Source organism: Rhynchophorus ferrugineus, unplaced genomic scaffold, assembly GCF_030347505.1.
Source record: "Rhynchophorus ferrugineus isolate W39M unplaced genomic scaffold, kcgeb_rfMv2 rfM2, whole genome shotgun sequence".
NCBI lineage: Eukaryota > Metazoa > Arthropoda > Insecta > Coleoptera > Curculionidae > Rhynchophorus > Rhynchophorus ferrugineus.
Genome location: NW_027472581.1, coordinates 65279381 through 65298973, shown reverse-complemented (window position 1 = coordinate 65298973; position 19593 = coordinate 65279381). Strand labels below are relative to the sequence as shown.

The following is a 19593-nucleotide window of genomic DNA, read 5'->3' as shown; positions in this document are numbered from 1 at the left end:
TAGTTTAGTTTGAATCCAAGTTTTCATTTAGCAAGTATGTGTTTCTTCCAAGTTAGGTTTCCTTTAGGTTGTCCTTAGGTTATCCTTATTGTCTTTAATCAAGAGAAAAATTATATGGACAGATTTTGTTTCAGTGACTTTTATATTTTATATTTTATTAATGTTTAATTGGTGTTTTCTTTACTCACTGGACCCTCCTGAGGTATCCAAGATTCTTGTGTCATCTGCGAATGTTACCGCAGTAGTGATATTTATATAGTGTATTTATCATTTGGCTTTATAGTAAACTGTCTATCTGAAGATAAAAGTTTTTACTACAGCCCTGTTGGCATACTTCAAAAGTTTCATATCCAAGATATCCAAAATGCTGTCGAGAAATACCTTTTTGCACATAGGTTTGTATTTATTTGGTTTGCCGCGGTAGTGCGGACTTTATTGCCGCTCATTACGACACCCAAATTAGTGTTTTGGAATAATATCTATATTTTCAATGATTATATTAAGCCTCTTAAAGTACAATGTGTAATGTTTTAAAATCATAATGATTTCAGCCAGTTTCCAAATGCTACGGAGGTAACTCATTCGTAATATTCCATTAAAAAATGTTATTATCTTATGCCCTTTTCTGACAGCTCTTACAGAAGTTTTGTAGTCTATACCAGGAGCTTTTTAAGCTCAAAAAGCTCCCTCATTATTATTTGTTTAACTCGCTGGGCAGTATTTTTATGGTGTGGATCAACTCGAAGTGGGTAATTTAGGGAGTTGGTAATTTTATTACATTCATCTGTAGATATTACACACGGGAATAAATGAACATATGAACATGTGTATTTTACTGATTAGCACCAGAAACAATATAACTTTCCGTGAAAAAATGTATTGAGACATGAAATATTTGAAAATTCAAATTTTAGATAGATACTGGGTTCGCTAATACATCAATACTAAAGCAGGATTTAAAGCAACTTAGGTACTTAAAGAAGGTTCACCTGTGTATCTGATGGGACATGGAGGAAGAGCTTTATTATGAACTTCTGGAAATTGGTGAGATATTTGTGAAACACTATATCCAAGATTTGAAAAAGTAGAATTTTCAAGAATGAATATTTTGAGCTTGGATATGGAAGTAGTCTCACAGAAGATGTATTTACCAAGCTTGTTACCATATGACTGGACCATCCATCCCCATATTTTATTCTGATCAACGGGCCCGGCCTTAGAGGATATATAGTTTAAAAGGTTGTGCAATGTGCATAAATTCGTATCAAAATATCAATTATATAAAATATTACTTCAGCATCGTTTAATTTTCTCCTCAGTTTCGGTTTCTTTTCCTGTTTCTGTTGTTTCTTTTTGGAAGCTCGACTTGATTTAGATTTGGCAGTATTTGCTGATGTATTGCTACCGAATAAACCTCGATTTTCAGCCATTTGGATCATATATTTGTCGTCTAGTCGTACGATTTCCTACAATATATATTTTAATGTAATTTGAAATTTGTTTTTTTTTGTAAATGTGATCATAAAAAATGTTCAGATGAATGTTTTAATGATGTGATATAATAAAACATATAATTAATTACCTTTCTTTGAATCAGTGCCAAAAAACATCCCTCTTTTTTATAATTTATACAAGAGTTTTCACTAGGACATAGGTTTGGTAGTTCCGAATTAATGAAGATGTCTGTATCAGGAATCTGAAATAAAACAAATTATTAAAAAATTATTCTTATTTTAAAACATGCTTACTTCAAGATTTTCAAGAATTTTTTCTTTGACATCTACCGGAAGCTTTGATATGGAATCAATTGAGTTCTTTTTAATCAATGAAGGCTCTTCCGCACCTTCAGGATGTGGCTTGTCGTTATTATTTATTTCCTTCAGGTCCTATAAAATTACTAATGTGTATAACATTAGAGTAATATAATAACAATCGGAGCCCATGTAATTTTTATAGTTATTCTTTGTTTTAAATTATGACTTTATGGCGAAGGTGCTATTCTCTCAAGAAAATTTACCAGTTCAAGTAATACTAAACAATTATATTTAAAATGTATTGTAAATACCATGGGTATAGAAGGCGATTCTCCGTTTGCTTCGGACAAAAATCGCCCCTGTAAATTAGCATGTTGTAATTTTGCTAATTTATTAACATCTCTTAGTGTCTTATTGACCATTTCATCATTTTCTACTTCTAATTCAGAATGGGTTTCATACAATACAAATTGAATCTAAAAATAATTTCATATTACAAATTAAAGGCGTTAGCATTCTGTAAATATGTTTTATAGAAATTATAGAAGAGAACTCAATATATTTACTTGGGGCCTTGACATTGCAAACCGAAGAGTTCTTCTTTGTTCTTCTAATATACTAATAACGCGTTCTTTAGCCTCTTTAGTCTCTTCAGATTCGGTTAATATTTCTAACATTGATAAGTCACCACCTCTGCTACACACCTAAAAAGTAATATAATTTTATTTGATGAAAATAAAGTTAATGAACTGTTTCAGTCAGTGAACTGTTTTTATAGTATTACAAATAATTGGGGACAGTGTTGTATTTTGAAACAAAAACAGAACAGTAAGAAAATATAAGCAGCTGACATATAAAGGACCTAGAAAACTTTTATATTATTTGGTCTATTAAATTTTTACACAGTACTGATGTTATAGAATGTTTAATCATATCAGAAAAAAATAGAACGAAATATGAAATGATTTCAAAAAAATTTAGATCATTAAAATCTAAGAGAGAGAGAGAGAGAGAGAGAGAGAGAGAGAGAACCAGATAATAGGTGCATGCATGTAATTTAATCAGCAATATCTGTTGATGAAAATGCGAAGTATCAATTTAAACTACTGTTAAAAAAGCTAATCACGTTAAATAATATTCCCTATTTAGTATTATTGGATTATTTGCTGCATACAGACACCAATCATAGATTACTCAAAATTATAGTTTGGACGTTCGTTACTTTCGTTATTTGTTTCGAAGAAGTTTGCTGCAGAAGCCCAGAAAACGAACAGACATTTAAATACTATGGGCAAGGGAAGTAAAATGACTACCACAAGAATTGACTGGAAATGCCAGTGCGAAACTGAAACGGAATATTCATGGCGATCGAAAATCTTGCTGTGCAACCAGCGTATTCACTAGGCATAACGCCTAGTGATTAGGCTTTACTAGATCCTCTGGTTACTAGTTATTCAAATCGATACATCGCTTAGCTGGCTTACTATCTTGAATTGCTTAGAAATGTAAAAATGGATGAATGTTTTGATGGCTGTCATGAAAAATGGGAAAAGTTGTAGAAAATTATGGAAAATTAATATATATTATATCAAGTTTTCTTAACAAAAACGTTTTCAATAGGAACACATTTTCAGAATATATGAAAGCACTTAATAGGAATGAATATGAAATAATATGAAAGCATCTTGTGAGTTCATTTATTTGCTATAATCTTTAACTATCAGAGTATAACTGACACCACGGTTGAACAATATCTTCATATAATTAAAAATAAAAATAACCCAGAATAAGACTGAAGTTGGAAGGATCCAATATATCATAAATTTTTCAATCGAATTTCCTAGGATTGTACATCGTTAGTCATTACTTTTTCTATCTCTTTTGTTTAGCCTTTAAGTTTATTCCAGGAAAACGGTACATCTTATAAAGTAGCCTTGCTAGGATCATAAAATTTGTCATCAATTGGAACTAGTCATAATCAGAAATAGCGATATTTTGTGAATACGATCACAAGATGAAAATATTTATAAACTACATGTAACTAAAACATTGGTCTTGGAACATAACTAAAAGTAGTAAATTATTAAATCTGATAATCATATTTGTATCTGTTTGACGAATTAAAAAACATTACGTTAAAGGTATATTAGATTATTTAGCTTAAAGGTTGGCTCCGTTCAACCCTTATATTAAATGAACTAAAAACAACGAACGAATTCGACGTTATGAAAATAAATGTAGTGATATGTATAAATACAAGTTACAAACTTTATAAATACATGAAAGTGTCAAATAAAATACTTGGGGCATCATTTGCAACCAATAATAGAAAACGATCAATGGAAAGTAAAATGAACCATTGATTAATCTTAAATTAAACAACTAATGATCATTTTATTACTATCATATCAATAAACTAATATAGTTACCAAATCAATGGGATCTGTAACTGCTGAATAGCTGTTAGGGGGTGTAGCAAATACTGCTACTACTTCCTCCATGTATGAGGCATCTGGCGGTAAATCGATTAGTCGATCAGCAAATATTATTATGTTCTTGACGCCCAGTTCAGTGAAATAGCATTCATATTCAGATTTTCTAAAAATAAAAAAAGTATATATCGGTTTTGACACCAAATAATATTTACTATTTGCTGCAATAAAATGTAGCTAAAGTACGTAAGATCGTTGCTGTTAGAACAGAGAGAGCTTGATTTAGATGCTCAAAAATAATATAAAAGATACACTATAAACTTAATTTGTGTGTTCAGGTCATGCATCAATACTAACGATACCTGGTGTCAATATTCGAAACCAATACTTTAGTGGGATAAGCTTGGTATAGTTTAATATATATATAATATATTATAAGTTAATTACCGATAATCTCGAAAGTTTTCGAGAAACTATACATCAAGAAGCTAATCTATATAATAGAAAAAAGAAAAATTATTCCAGAACATCAGTTTGGGTTTCGCAATAAGCATGGGACTATAGAACAAGTGCACAGACTTGTAAACAAAATAAACACTGACCTAAATGCCAAAAGATATTGTTCGGCTACTTTTCTAGATATATCTCAGGCTTTTGACAAAGTATGGCATACGGGCTTGCAGGTTAAACTAAAGAAACTTCTCCCTCATCCGGACTATCAGTTACTAAAAACGTATCTCACTGATGAACATACCGAATTAAATCCCATATATTCAGGAGTTCCGCAGGGTAGTGTACTGGGTCCAGTACTGTATCTTCTGTATACGGCCGATCTGCCCACCACAAAAATAACTACTGTGACAACATACGCAGACGACACAGCAATCTTGGCATCCCATAAGATCCGGTCACAGCATAAATAAACCTACAAACCCACCTGGATCAAATACAATTATGGTTGAAGACATGGCGCATTAAAGTCAATGAAACAAAATCCATCCATGTAACGTTTACCCTGTGTAGAAGAACATGTCCACCAGTGAATATCAATCATCGTCAGCTCCCCCAAGTAGAGCATGTTAAATATCTTGGTATGCACTTAGATCGTCGCCCAACCTGGAAGAAGCACATACTCTATAAATGAAAACAACTTCGACTGAAATTATATAAAATATATTGGCTCATCGGGCGAAAATCCAAGTTATCATTAGATAACAAAGTGTTTTTGGTCATATGGAATCCAACTATGGGGTACCGCTAGCAAATCTAATATATCCATCATTCAACGGTTCCAAAATAAAGTCTTGCGTGCCATTGTTGATGCTCCGTACTATATTTAAAATAAAGTGATACAATACGATATTCATTTAGAACCTATAACGAGTGTAAATTAACGTGTTTGTGCGAAGTACTTTGAAAGAGTGTCAGTGCATCCCAATGTACTCGCTAATCAGCTAAATATGCGACGTGATAGTGAAGTGCGTAAACTAAAACGTTTAACACCACCTGATCTGATTACTGGACATATATAAACTTTAGAATAAGCTTTAGAATAAGACTAATTAATTAAGATAATATTTTATACAGAAGATCGCTTAATGAAGTGATTTTCTGCATGCCATGTAAATATAATATAGACATAAGAAATACTTATTGCCTATAGGGCAGATTGTGGAATCACAAAGGGTAAAAAAAATCTTCCATTTTCATCAAAACCACAACTTTGAAATCGTTGAAACCACAACCGACAGTTACGATATGAAGAAGCAATATCAGCATAAACTATTAAAACATGTTTGATGGACTGATATGGTATATGGTGATATCATATAGGCAGAAGATTTATTCAAATCAAACAAAAAAAGCAATAAATGTAGAAATTCAATTCGAATGACTGTTACATGATTAGCCTCTATATACAATGAGTAAATCAATAATACTAAATGGAAAACTGTTATTTTATGTAGATATCAGTTACAACTTTAGTTATTTAATATTTAATTACATTGAATCCTCACAATTTTAATCAATAGATATCGCTGATCAAAATACATCAGGCATATAATCTAATATTTTTATTTTTCAGAAATTTGATTTGAAACACCATTTCGCGATTAAAATTAATTGTTACCTTTTACCAGCGCTAAAAGCCATCAATTTCTTGATTTTTTCATTGTGAGTAAGCAGCGTTGCTAGATAAGCGGTTGTCCTCGGGGAGTTAACGTGAGTTTGAATTACGCTTCCAGTTAGCTCAAGGTCGTAGAGGATTTTTCCAAATGTGGCCGCACCACGACAAAATGATTTATCCTGTAAATATCAAAAGTAGAATGCACTCTAAGTATATATCCTAAGAATATAATTATATTTTGCAATAATTTCATTAATTAGTATTAGTTTTGCTATAGATATAGTCTAGTTTATGTAACTTAATTTATAAATTATAGACTACACAAACAAGTTTTGAACATACGTCATAAAGATATTTAAGGTATTGCCTGCCGCAAGAACGAGATAATGCTGGCCCACTCTTACCAGTAAAATTTGTTCGAGAGGTAAACATTTTTACTGTTAAATAGCGTTATTTTTATTTTTTAGCGTGTTGCAGCTGCACTGAATGTATGGACACGGTCACTGAAATATCTCAAATAATGAAAAATATAATCTTGAATTCACCGAAAAAGAAACCGTCCTCATATGAAGCGGGTGATGAATCAAGATCAGATTGATGTTAGCACTATCAGAGTTTTTTCAATATAAGCATAATTTATACAATTATTTCAGAGGAAAGTGTTCGTCTGAAAAGTATCGAAGAGGTCTAATGGAACTTCCCGACATTGCTTCTAAAGTAATACAATGATTAAAATCATATAATAAAATAAAAAATTTTATTTCAAAGTTCTTTCAATTTGTGTATTTAAATCAAACATGGATATTTGGAGAATGGGACCAATATAACGGATCAATTGAAAAGTCCCCGGCCTGATACATAGATGGCGCTACTAGAATTAAATCCAAATGTTTTTAGTTAGCCCTAACCCTCAAAAGAAGCGTGTATAAATTTGACAGCTGTCGGATCATTAGTTTGTGAATTATAGCTTTTTGAATAAAGCAACTTTTGTTATTGCGAAAAAAATGGATAAATAGAAATTTCGCGTGTTGATAAAATATTGCTTTTTGAAAGGAAATAATACAGTTGGAGCAATAACTTGGCTTGATGCCGAGTTTCCGGACACCGCACCTGGAATAGTAACCATCAAGGATTGGTATGCTAAGTCTAGATGTGGTGAAATGAGCACCGAAAACAGTGAACGCAGTGAACACCCAAAAGAGTTTGTTATCGACGAAAACATTTAAAAAATCCACAATATGATTTTTATAAAGAATATTTAATTAGATTTGGTCTAAAGATACATCATATCATTCACGAATATTTGGGTATGAGAAAGCTCTGTGCAAAGTGGGTGCCGCGCGACCTCACTTTTGACCAAAAACAACAACGAGTTGATTTGGAACAGGGTTTGAAGAGAATTAAAATTAATAAGCTCGAGTTTTTGCATCGATATGTGACAGTGGATGAAACATGGCTCCACATTTCACCCCGAAGTCCAATCGACAGTCATCCGAGTCGACTGCACACGATGAACCCGCTCCAAAGCGTGGGAAAACAACAGTCGGCTGGCAAAGTTATGGCGTCTGTATTTTGGAATGTGCATAAAATAATTTTCATTGACTACCTTGTAAAGGGAAGGACCATTAACAGCGACTATTACCTAGCATTATTAGACCGTTTGAAGGATAAAATCGCCGAAAAATGGCCGCATTTTCTTCACCAAGACAATTCACCGTGTCAAAAATCCATGGATTGGGCTTCAAATTACTTCCTCATCCACTGTATTGTTCAGATTTGGCCCCCTGCGACTATTTCCTGTTCGCAGATCTCAAAAGAATGCTCGCTGGGAAGAAATTTTCGTCGAATGAAGAAATGATCGCCGAATCTGAGACCTATTTTGAAGCAAAGAACAAATCATACTACAAAAATGGTATCGAAAAGTTGGAAGGTCGCTATAATAAGTGTATCACCCTTGAAGGAAATTATGTTGAATAAAAAAACTAATTTTGGCAAAAAACTTTTTTTTTGTTTTACTATGGTAGGCCGGGGACTTTTCAATTGACCTGTTACATGTCTGTATGAAATTTGAATGTCACATTGAGATATTAAGTTCATGTTATATATTGCAATTACACCAATCATTCCTTGACATGGTTAAATGGTGTTCGGATAAAAGAATCATAGATGAAGCTGCGAGAAGGTGTTATATCAAACGATTGATACGGCGCTAGATATTCTAACAAGTCGGTCTTGTGTCTAGTGAAGTGATGTGACGAGTGACGTGTGTACGTTATAAGAATCTCGATTATGTCAAAATAGGGTTAAACTGGCAGTGTATTAACTCGTATTTAAGAACAGTCTCAAAACAAAAACTGATCATTTAAATATCAGGAAATTGAAAAAATATTTTCTTTACCTGTACTATAAGTAAGTAATTCCTGATGAATTTACTACGTGCCAGCTGGCCTCTCATTGAGGAATGAAACCCCATAATTTGAGGACAATGTTTATCCCACTTGTAAGTATCTTTACCCAGTTGGTCAGTATCATGAACCATCTTCAAATTGAACACCTTTTCAATTTCACTCGTGAGTTGCTGTATATCACTAAAATATTTAAAGCGCTTTGGTTCGATTTTAGCCTTAGACGTCGGCGACCAAACTCACTTTACTTTGGTGCAGTTCACCCAGCATGTTACAGGATTATTCTTGCCGTGTATGGTGACTTTTTCGTCTTTTAAATGGCCAGGCAAGAGATCATTCAATGATAAAGCGTTATTTTTTATTCTAAAAATATTTTAAAAAATTACAAAAAAGTATTTAATAAAATATTATTTATATATAGGGTGGGCCAAGTGTAATTTGATTTTGCCAACCTGTAGTACCAATCTTTTACGCATTAAGTTTAACAAACATCTTATTAGTCGTTTTTAAAATGTTCATTGGTCAGTAATTTAGTTATATAGGTTAGCTGGGTTAGATTATTTCAAATGCAGTGGAGTAACGTGTCAGTTACCCGAGACGGAAGAAATGTTGTCATCCTCTTAACAGGTATTTTTTATTAGTATTTAATTATTACATTTTTACTACGTTTCCGACTAACCTACAATTTACACACACTACACCTCACTACACAACACTACACAAGATCAAATGATTTGATGCTTTTGAGTCTGTGTCATGTTCTGATGGTATTCAAAAGTTGCAATATTGCAAAATTTTCATGATTTCTTGACTGACTGTTGGGTAACTGAAGGTCTCGATGTAGGTAGTCAGTCCTGTAGTATTTGGGTGCGCCCACAATATTTCTGAGGACTTAATTAATCATCCCCATAATTAAACTCCGTTAGTCCATATAGGTTTCAGTATTTGCTTATATAACAGCAATTTATTATGTACTGACAATTGTGATTTTCTACCAATTAGCCAGTACATTTTCCTATATTTCAATTCCAGTTCATTTTTTTTCTTCTTTATATGTTCCTTCCAGCGAAGTTTTGCATCAAGATTCATTCCGAGATATTTAGCGTTGTTGCTATATGGAATGATAGTGTTATTTAATGTTATTGGTGCTTGTACTGTCTGTTTATAGGTGAACTGCATATGTACAGATTTACTTTCATTAATTCTTATTTTCCATGCTTGTGTCCAATTATTTATATTGTCACTTGCCTGTTGTAATTTTCGTGAGGCTTCTTCACTATTGTCTCCGACAGCTATAATCGCAGCATCATCAGCAAATGTAGCCGTCGTAATATTCTCCATTTGTAGTATATCACAAGTGTAGAGTAGATAAAGCATTGGTCCCAGTACACTTCTTTGTGGTAGACCTGTTTTAGCCTCTTTTATTGTAGAGTAAGATTTTTCTTGTTTGACTCTAAACATTCTGGTTGTAATGTACGATTTTAATAGTTCGGTGTGGTTTTGATAACATTTTCTGTAGTTTATGAACAAGGCCTTCATGCCAAACCTTATCGAAGTTAATAAAAATAGTGTTATGTAATTTTTGTTTTTCAGCTACCATTTCCTCCACTTCTTTTGAATAATTAATTCCTTTAATTATACTCTTAATTTCCAGAGTATTATTCCAATGAATATCCACTACGAATTTTTCCGCTTCAAAATTAAATTGTTCAGATATCTTGAGAGGCACATTTAGTTGAATTCGGTTGTTCAATTCTTCAGCAAATCCTTCCCAGTCATTCTGGATCTTGTATTTTTGGCATTGAAATCACTTCCAATTATAAATTTTTCCCAGGTTGCTTAGGACATTCAGATAATTTTCCTTTTTTTGATTGTATCTTGGAGGACAATAAATTGCGGCTATTGTAACCCTGTATCTGCTTGATTTAACAGTTATATAACACTTAAGTTTTTCTTTTTACGTTTTGAGAATGTCTGGAAAAACTTTTCTGAAAGCAAAAAACGACTGAACGTGACAAATATTTGTGATGAAGTATGTTGTTACATATGGGGAAATGATTAGGAAGCGGTAGTATTCTTGGACACCCTTTCAAACTGAACTGGAAAGATTCGTAGAAGTGGCTGGTTATCTTTTTACTACCCATCCACCTGTAATATACGACTATGATAATAGTACTATAAATATATAAATATAAGTATACAAATAAAAGGGATTAATAAGTAATGAAAAGTTCCGTACCCATCTCAATTGATCAGAATTGTAGGTGCGTCACAAATAGGAATTTGTTTAAATATTTAGATAAAATATTTAGAAAAAAATTAGAAAATATTTAGATTAGAATTATGAAACATTGCTGCCCCTGCTACTCCCATTATGCTAAGCCACAGTTCAAATGAAGTTATATGAAAGATCAGCCTTCCTCCAGCTGATGCACTTAGTGAAAAACTATTCATGCAATTACACTGATTTTCATTAATATTTAGTTATATTATTTTAAATAAAGCATAATCAAAGATAAATCAACAATTGGCCCAGCCTACATAATATGATATAATACGATTTAGTTACCTTAGTCGAGAAATAGCTGCTGCTAATTTGACCCTCTGTGTCCAGAGGGCGTTTTCGGCGAATGAAAGACCAGCGGAATCAAACAATTTAGACGCCAAAGGAGCAACTGCGGTTTCTCTCTTCTTAAAACTCCTATGGTACAAGTCATATAGCAACAGCCAAACGTGAGGTATTGTGATTTCCAACTAAATAATAAGAAATTTTACATTTCATAATTACATCACATAATTCCAATCAGGATATATGTTATTTGAACGCGTATTAACATTCTAATGTTCTAACAATAACTAAGCTAATCTAATAACTAAAGACAATGTGTATCAAACACAAAATACCATAATCCCAAATCTAGGAAAACCGCCATGTGAAATAAAATCTTGCAAGTTAGGAAAAACCGCCCTTGAAAAGATTAAAATCAATTATACGAAAAAATTGAATACCTGCTAATCAGTTTTCATTCAACAAAGTTTGGCATATGAGAACAAACTTCAGAAAGACTTACCAAGGCAACATACTGATTCTTAAATTTCTACATCTCAGCTAGAAGGTTTAAAACCAAATAGGAGGAGGCCTGCTATACAATAAAAAAACAAAGCAGATATATCACAAGGAAATGTATTAGGACAAATTATTTACCTATTTTATATATGTGAGATACAACAAAAGATCACCATGGTTACATTTGCTGATGACACTATGGAGACACTAATAAAGAAGCAACGAGAAAGTTAAACGCTTAGTGATAATTTAAATAATCGAACATTTACAGAATAAAAGTTAACGAAATATTGCATATCAATACTAAGACTCCATTAACATGTTAATACTGAAGTATTGCAACTCTCAAATAACACTCGAGCAGGAGACAGGAGAGTCAGTAGAATCAAACCATTTAGAAAAAAAGTGTCTATGTACAAACTAAGTAAGAACTGATGTATTCTCCAAGACATATAGGATATCTAGTTCTTGAATTATTGTAAAAGCTTTTTAATTGGTGAAATCCGCTCAGAGTTTTTTGAATTTTTTTTTAACTGGCAGTGTTTTCGACATCATCTATGACACGCATTGGCTGTTTTATTGGATGGACTTCAAATATTATTCCTGTAGATACAACACTCATTATACGTTAAAAACATCATGTTAGACAAAAAGCAAAATACATTAGAACCAAAATAAAACAACTATACAGGTTAGTCGGAAGATACTCTCAACTTGACCTAAAATCAAAGAGATTGATTTATTAGACAATCATAAAGCCAATTTAGACCTATGGGGTGCAAATATGGGGCTGCACTAAAAATTCAAATCAACTAGTCATCCAATGCTGTCAAAACAAAATTCTTCGATTACCAATACCTATCGCTACGTAACCAATGAAGAACTGCACGATGACCTGGAAATCAAATAGATTTGCGAAATTATCCAAGATTTCGCTTTAAAGCACAAAAGAAGATTACTTAATCATACTAACGTGGAAGCAATACAACTACTGGACAACGCGCAGGATATCAGAAGATTTAAGCGAACCATACGAACTTATATAAAGTATACACCTTTAGGGTAGACTATAGCTTAAGTTATTATAATTTTATAATTTAAGAACACATATTGATCTATTTATCTCACACTCGTCTTGCTTGTGAATTAATCCAACTACATATGAAAAGTAGTAATAAATTAATTTTAATTAAGATTGTACTAAGCATATTTAATAAAGATGTTATTAAAGAAATATATGTTAAAAAAATGCAATGATTTGCTTTATTGTCATATATAATATATTTCACCCATCTCTTGCTTTATTCATATCTTACAATACTATTTACAATGAAGTAGATTTGTCGATGTGTAACAAGATTTATAATGTTTTTATTATGTATATTATTTTGTCTATTTTTTAACGGTAGTTTTTATCACAAATAAGTTTGAATAAATTTGATAGTTAATCGTTGATCAGAAAATATTAATTAATATTATTATGAAATATTGTACAGCTATAATGAACATAACGCACGTTAAGTATAACAATGCAAACTATAAAAAATTAACTTCTGTGCAAATCTACTAATTCTAGTAATTTGTAATATAACTTTCCAAATTGGTTTTATTGCTTTTTAAAATAGCGATTTAAATTTGAATTACTATTATCTAACGAATCCTTTCCTGGCTTTGAACTGTTCGTGCTTTAAAATTAGATTTTCAACATTTCTTTATTTTTCTCGAACTTTTCAGCTTATACAGTTGGTGAAATGGTGCCATTACCAACACGCAAAATATATTCCCACATGAAAAATATTTCAGATATATTGGAGTAAAATTCTCGTTTTGTAATATTTTTGTTATTTCATTTATGCATATTTTTAATTTATTATAATTTTAAAATTTCTAGTATTACAAAGGAAAGGCAAAATAATATTTAAACAAAAGGATAATGACAATACCGAATTATGTAATTTTTGATATACATATATTTTATAGGCTCCTTTTTACCAATGTCTGGACTGAACCTACTATTTAACGCGGGCTCCGAACAACGGTCCTCGGCGTTAAGCCTACCGACTGGCGAGTGACTAACATAGAAATTATCCCAAAAGACATCCCGTCTTACCCAGCCTGGTTACTAGCGTTACTGGGATCATTTTACTTGTCGTATTCTACATTCTTGTTTTGGAAAATTACAAAAATTAAACAATCACAAACATAAATTTACGACCAAGCTCCAGCAGGATTCGAACTCGCGACTATCGCAACAGTAGGTGGACCGTCCTGTCGCTTTTACCACTGCGCCAACAAAGCCGGCGAATTATGGAATTAATTTAAATATATCGACTTAGTTTTATAAAAAATTAAAAAAATTATTTAAATAACAGTAAACTTATATTACTCCTAGGACCTTACTGAATAAGAAGGCCACACGGCAAGTTTATAAAAAATATAATAGTTGGCGTCCGAAATAGTTTAAATAATTTGTTTTTAGTAAGTATTTCGATTCACTAGACAGCTCTTGAAATAACAGTTATATTCATTACACTGTTTAAATTTAATTGTTGGTTGAGAAATAAGAAACATTTGGATAAAAACAAGAAACTTTCATTTATTTAGAATATTGACAAAGTGAGGTCGAGCAGTGGCTAAATATATATCTTTCAGGTAGCTTAGCACATGAGAAATAAACCGTTTTAAACGTAACGTTTGCACATGATGGAAAAATTCCAAAAGAAGGGAAAATGGCTACCACACGAATTGACACTGAAAATTTAATTTAGAACCGTCACGCCACAGCAATTTCATTGCTTGCTAAGCAAAATAAAACCGTGATATATTGTGACTGGCGAAGAAAAGTGGATCAACTACTATAATCAGAAGCGCTAAAAGGCATGGGTTAGTTCAGAGGAGCTATCCACATCGACACCGAAGCTGATTGTTTATGGCTAAAAACTCTTGCTGGGCATATGGTGGTATCAGTAAAATGTAGTGCTTTATGAGCTGCTAAAACGGATTAAAACTGTTACTGTAAACGTGTACTGAGATCCAAGGACATGCTGTTGCAAAAACAAAAAGTTCTGTCGCACTCACAAGACATAGCGTTATTTGATTACCTCTTATTCAGGGCAATGCAACATGGCTTGACTGATACACATATTCGAAATGCTGAAGAAGTTCGAAATTGGTTAAATTATTGGATAGATGCCAAAACAACATCGTTCTTTCTCCGTGGTATCGCCATAGTAGCATAAAAATGGGAAAAAGTTGTAGAAAGTAGAATATATTAAAAAGAGTAACACCGAATATATTAAAGCTGAATTGAATGAAACCAACTGTTTGGAAGCGAGTAAATAATTTAAACGCTCATTCGAAACATCCTATCATCAAAATCAGTTAAAGTGTAGTGATTGAAGTTAGGTGAAAGGTATAATTAACTGCCTAAGTGATAGCCAATGTTTTTAGAGATACAAACGATAGAAAAAGGTAAAACAATAACTTCAAAGTTCAGAGAAAACGTCAGCCCTTATTTTAAGAAGAAAAAAGTTATATTATATATAATTCTCATAGAGAGAAAAACCTAATACCATCACACCAGTTTGGGTTTATTAACAAACACTCAACAATTGACCAGGTCCACAGAATAACAGATGTTATGGAAAAAGCCTACGAAGTCAAAAAATATGCTCAGCTATATTCTTAGATGTAGCACAAGCCTTCGATAAGGTTTGATATGAAGGCCTTGTTCAGAAACTACAGAAAATGCTACCAAAACAGCACACCGAACTATTAAAATCATACATTACAACCAGAATAATTAGAGTCAAGCAAGAAGAAGCTTATTCTACAATAAAAGAAGCTAAAGCACGTGTACCACAAGGAAGTGTACTGGGACCAATGCTTATCTACTTTACACTTGTGATATTTCACAAATGGAAAATATCACGATGGCTACATTTGCTGATGATACTGCGATTAAATAATGATTGAAATAATTGGACACAAGCTTGAAAAATAAGAATTAATGAAAGTAAATCTTTACATGTGCAGTTCACCTATAGACAGACCGTACAATCACCAATAACATTAAATAACACTATCATTCCATATAGCAACAAAGCTAAATATCTCGGAATGAATCTCGATGCAAAACTTCGCTGGAAGGAACATATAAAGAAGAAGAGAAAAGAACTGGAATATAAATATAGGAAAATGTACTAGCTAATTGGAAGAAAATCACAATTATCAGTACATAATAAATTGCCATTATATAAGCAAATATTGAAACCTATATGGACATACGGAGTTCAATTATGGGGATGTTCTACAAAGAGTAACATTAATAAAATACAAATTTTTCAGAACAAAGTCCTGAGAGGTATTTTGGGTGCACCCAAATACTATAGGACTGATTACCTACATCGAGACCTTCAGATACCCACAGTCTGTCAAGAAATCAAGAGAATTGCATGAGGAAATACTCCATTCTCATACTAATATTGAAATATTGCAACTTTTTGATACCACCAGAACAGGACACAGACTCAAAAGAACCAAACCATCTGATCTTGTGTAGTGTTGTGTAGTGAGGTGCATATATTAAAAAATTCAGCAGTGACATGTATAAACATTATTTCACCAGAGACTGAGTTAGGGCCGATGGGTCCTCCTAGTTATATATCTAGATTTCAGTTAGCATAAAGACAAATTGTAGGTTAGACGGAAACGACTAGTAACAATGTATTAATTAAATAATAAATATATATATATATATATATATATATATATATATATATATATATATATATATATATAATTTTCTGTAGTTTTGATGTCCAAAATAATAAAATTAAAGTTTAAATCACTAAAACATTTACATGTTTATCTCCAAGCTTAAAAGCTTGCTTATCTCCAAGCTTGAGGATAGTCCAAAGCCTTACTTTATAGCTTAAAATGTTTAAGAAGCGCTTGGATAAGGAGTTGAAAGGGATTATGGAAATTAATATATATGTATGATTGTAATTTATAGGCAAGGAGGAATTAGAGGCCATCATTTCCGTAACCCGGTGGCTTCTAGAATGGTCTCCAAGTTGGTCATTCTAGTCAATAGAATTAACGTCGAAGTCCGTGAGTCGGAACTCAGGTTACTCTAAAAACTCAAGCATACTCTAAAAAGAATAATCTATGCTATATACAAAAAGAGGGATTATGTTTCAAAATAAAAATATGCCTTTCTCAAAACTAATTGGATTTTCTGGTTCTTTTCTTAAGGATTCATTTAACGATCTTTATAGCTAACATTCTCAATATGTTTCGTATCTCATTGCCCATATTTAACACATAATTGTTTTTAGATTTTTTTGGTTGAAGAAAAGAAAGAACTGAGAAAATGAGAAAATATGTTTCTTGAATTAAAATCATTTTCTTATAAATGAAATAACTTAATTAATAATATACAATAATCATAATTCTTGGTGTCATAAATTTTTAATAAAGCATTTGAAAGAACACAAAATAAGAATAAGAATACTTTAAAAAAGGAAAACATTAATAAACTACTTCAGGAAGAAAGAAAGAAGTAAGAAAGGAAGAAAATTAGTTATATCAATAAGTGTAAATATCTTGGGTTATATAAAACGAAGCAATATACATTGAATTGACAAAATAATATAAACACCATGTAATATAATATACCTTGTTAAATATTGGTAATACTGCTTTCCTGTAAATAACACATGTATGTATTGCTCAGTTTACAAACAGACGTTCAGCAAATTTTTACATACGTTCAGCAAATTTTGTAGGTCGTATTTCAGAGTACACTTGTGATTTCTCAGAATCATTTTCAGATATTTCACGAGCGACAGCCCACAAATCATGATAAAACATCATCCACAACGTTGAATAGTGAGCGAAGTTTAACTTAGCGAAAGTTAACTGCCAGAGACTGACGAACAATACCGACCGAGAAAAGGGTTGTGGCAACAAAAAACTACCGTGACAAAAGTCACACCCAATAGAACCCAACACTCATTTTAGTAACGCTGTTTCGACAGAAACTTCAACAAGAAACGATGGGACGTAGAGCAGTTTAAAAAAACACAAAGCAAGTTAACTCATGGGCTACGATTGCGAGTTGCAAAACCTTTTATAGCGGACGTAAGTTGCGAAAGAAATCATGCAACGATCATAAACCTAAACACATAAAGATGATCTGGTAAATCTTACGTTTATGTTGTTTCCCACAAACGACCGGGCTTTTTTATGGAGAATCTCAAAAGATGTCTACAACTTCCTATAGTTAACCATAAAGGAGGTTCCATAATGATTTGGAGCTCAATATTATGGCATTCGCCTAGTCTCTCATTCACATCATTGACCATCCACAAGAATCATAAACTTACTTAGTCATAGTACATATACATATTATGCGCATATACATACAGCCAAAAAGGTTCAGTCTTGGTTTGAGGAGCATCAAAATATCATCAAACATCTTCCCTGGTCAGCACAATCGCCAGACCTCAACATAATTGAATCGTTATAGGGAGTTTTAGAGCAAAGAGTGAGGAACAGAATTCCATCTCCAATACCATTGAAGCAATTGACAGATGTTTTGGTACAAGAATGGTTCATATATTCTACAAATCTATTCCGCAAAAAAATGTTTGAAAAACAAATGGCCTTTTGTCCATTCGTTCTCTAAACTACTGTTTACTAGTCATGACTACGGTTTAAGAGTCAAAAGACTAGGGACTAGGAAAAGATAACTAGGGAAAATGAAAAAATCCCAGATAAATTTAATAAAAAATAATGTCGTTTGTATAAAATCAATAAACTCTTCTTCACTCTTGGGTCCGGTTTGGAGCCGTGTTTATCAACTGAACTACCCGATGTTCTGCAATCATTACAGATAACTTTTTTAGAGCGGAAGCTCGGATACTGAGACTCTCTGAATCAGGTATTCCTAATTAAGTAAACGTATGTCACAGCTAAACAGATAAGAATAACGAAGTTTCTCTAGCAGTCTTCCAATTTCTTCAGGAAACAATAGACTGAATTGGCAAGGTCCTGATGAAACTAAAGTTATATTCAAACTACAAGTGAATAGGTCTCTATAGGCATACAGAGACATATGTCATATGAGGCATATATACAAATATATATCTTCAGGAAACGTCACAACCATCTGAAAAATCATCTATATATGTATTATTTGATGAAGATAAGGTTATATTTGAGCCACAAAGGAAGATATCTCAGATGCTCCTTAGAAGATGATAAGTATAAGGATAAAAGAACATAAAAAATGTGCAAGATATGGACACACGGTGCAGTTAGCTTTGGCAACATTGGATGATTATTGATCACAACATTCAATTTAGTCAATTTGAAGCTATTTCGAGATAGGGTTTTGAGATTTAGAAACTCCAAAATAATCTCAATAAGGTCAACGACTATAACACCAACCTTAAGTGGCATACCAAACTGGCACAACACAACCATGACATGCATGTGTTAAATAGGATAAACTGATTAGGAAAGCCTCAATACCAGAGTTTTCGTCCTGAGGATGCACTCTTCATAATGAATCTGAATTTAAAAAAATAATTATTGCCATGCACACAATTATTGCAATATTCGTACAATTATTAACTAATAATATGTTTATTAAAATCTTATTAATGATGTTAAATTTAACATACCTTTGGAAATATCTGAAAAAAGGCAATATCATTTAAAGCTTGCATCAATACATTTTTGTCTGTAAGGAATAAGATATAACATAATGTTATGTTAATATCAACTAAATTTGGTGGAT

General features: G+C 32.3%; 1 protein-coding gene across 2 annotated transcripts in view; it reads right to left on the bottom strand.

The window, feature by feature from the left end:
* Positions 1-19593, bottom strand: part of LOC143191222 (uncharacterized) — a 68709-nt gene that overhangs the window by 1379 nt on the left and 47737 nt on the right. For both annotated transcript variants that reach the window (XM_076396097.1, XM_076396098.1), the window contains 11 exons: positions 19478-19536; positions 11289-11473; positions 8963-9082; positions 8713-8902; positions 6318-6493; positions 4184-4352; positions 2321-2458; positions 2066-2230; positions 1749-1886; positions 1583-1696; positions 1293-1466 (listed from right to left, as the gene is read on the bottom strand). In XM_076396097.1, the coding sequence (XP_076252212.1) occupies positions 1293-1466; positions 1583-1696; positions 1749-1886; positions 2066-2230; positions 2321-2458; positions 4184-4352; positions 6318-6493; positions 8713-8902; positions 8963-9082; positions 11289-11473; positions 19478-19536 (1628 nt within the window). The remainder of the gene's footprint in view (positions 1-1292; positions 1467-1582; positions 1697-1748; positions 1887-2065; positions 2231-2320; positions 2459-4183; positions 4353-6317; positions 6494-8712; positions 8903-8962; positions 9083-11288; positions 11474-19477; positions 19537-19593) is intronic.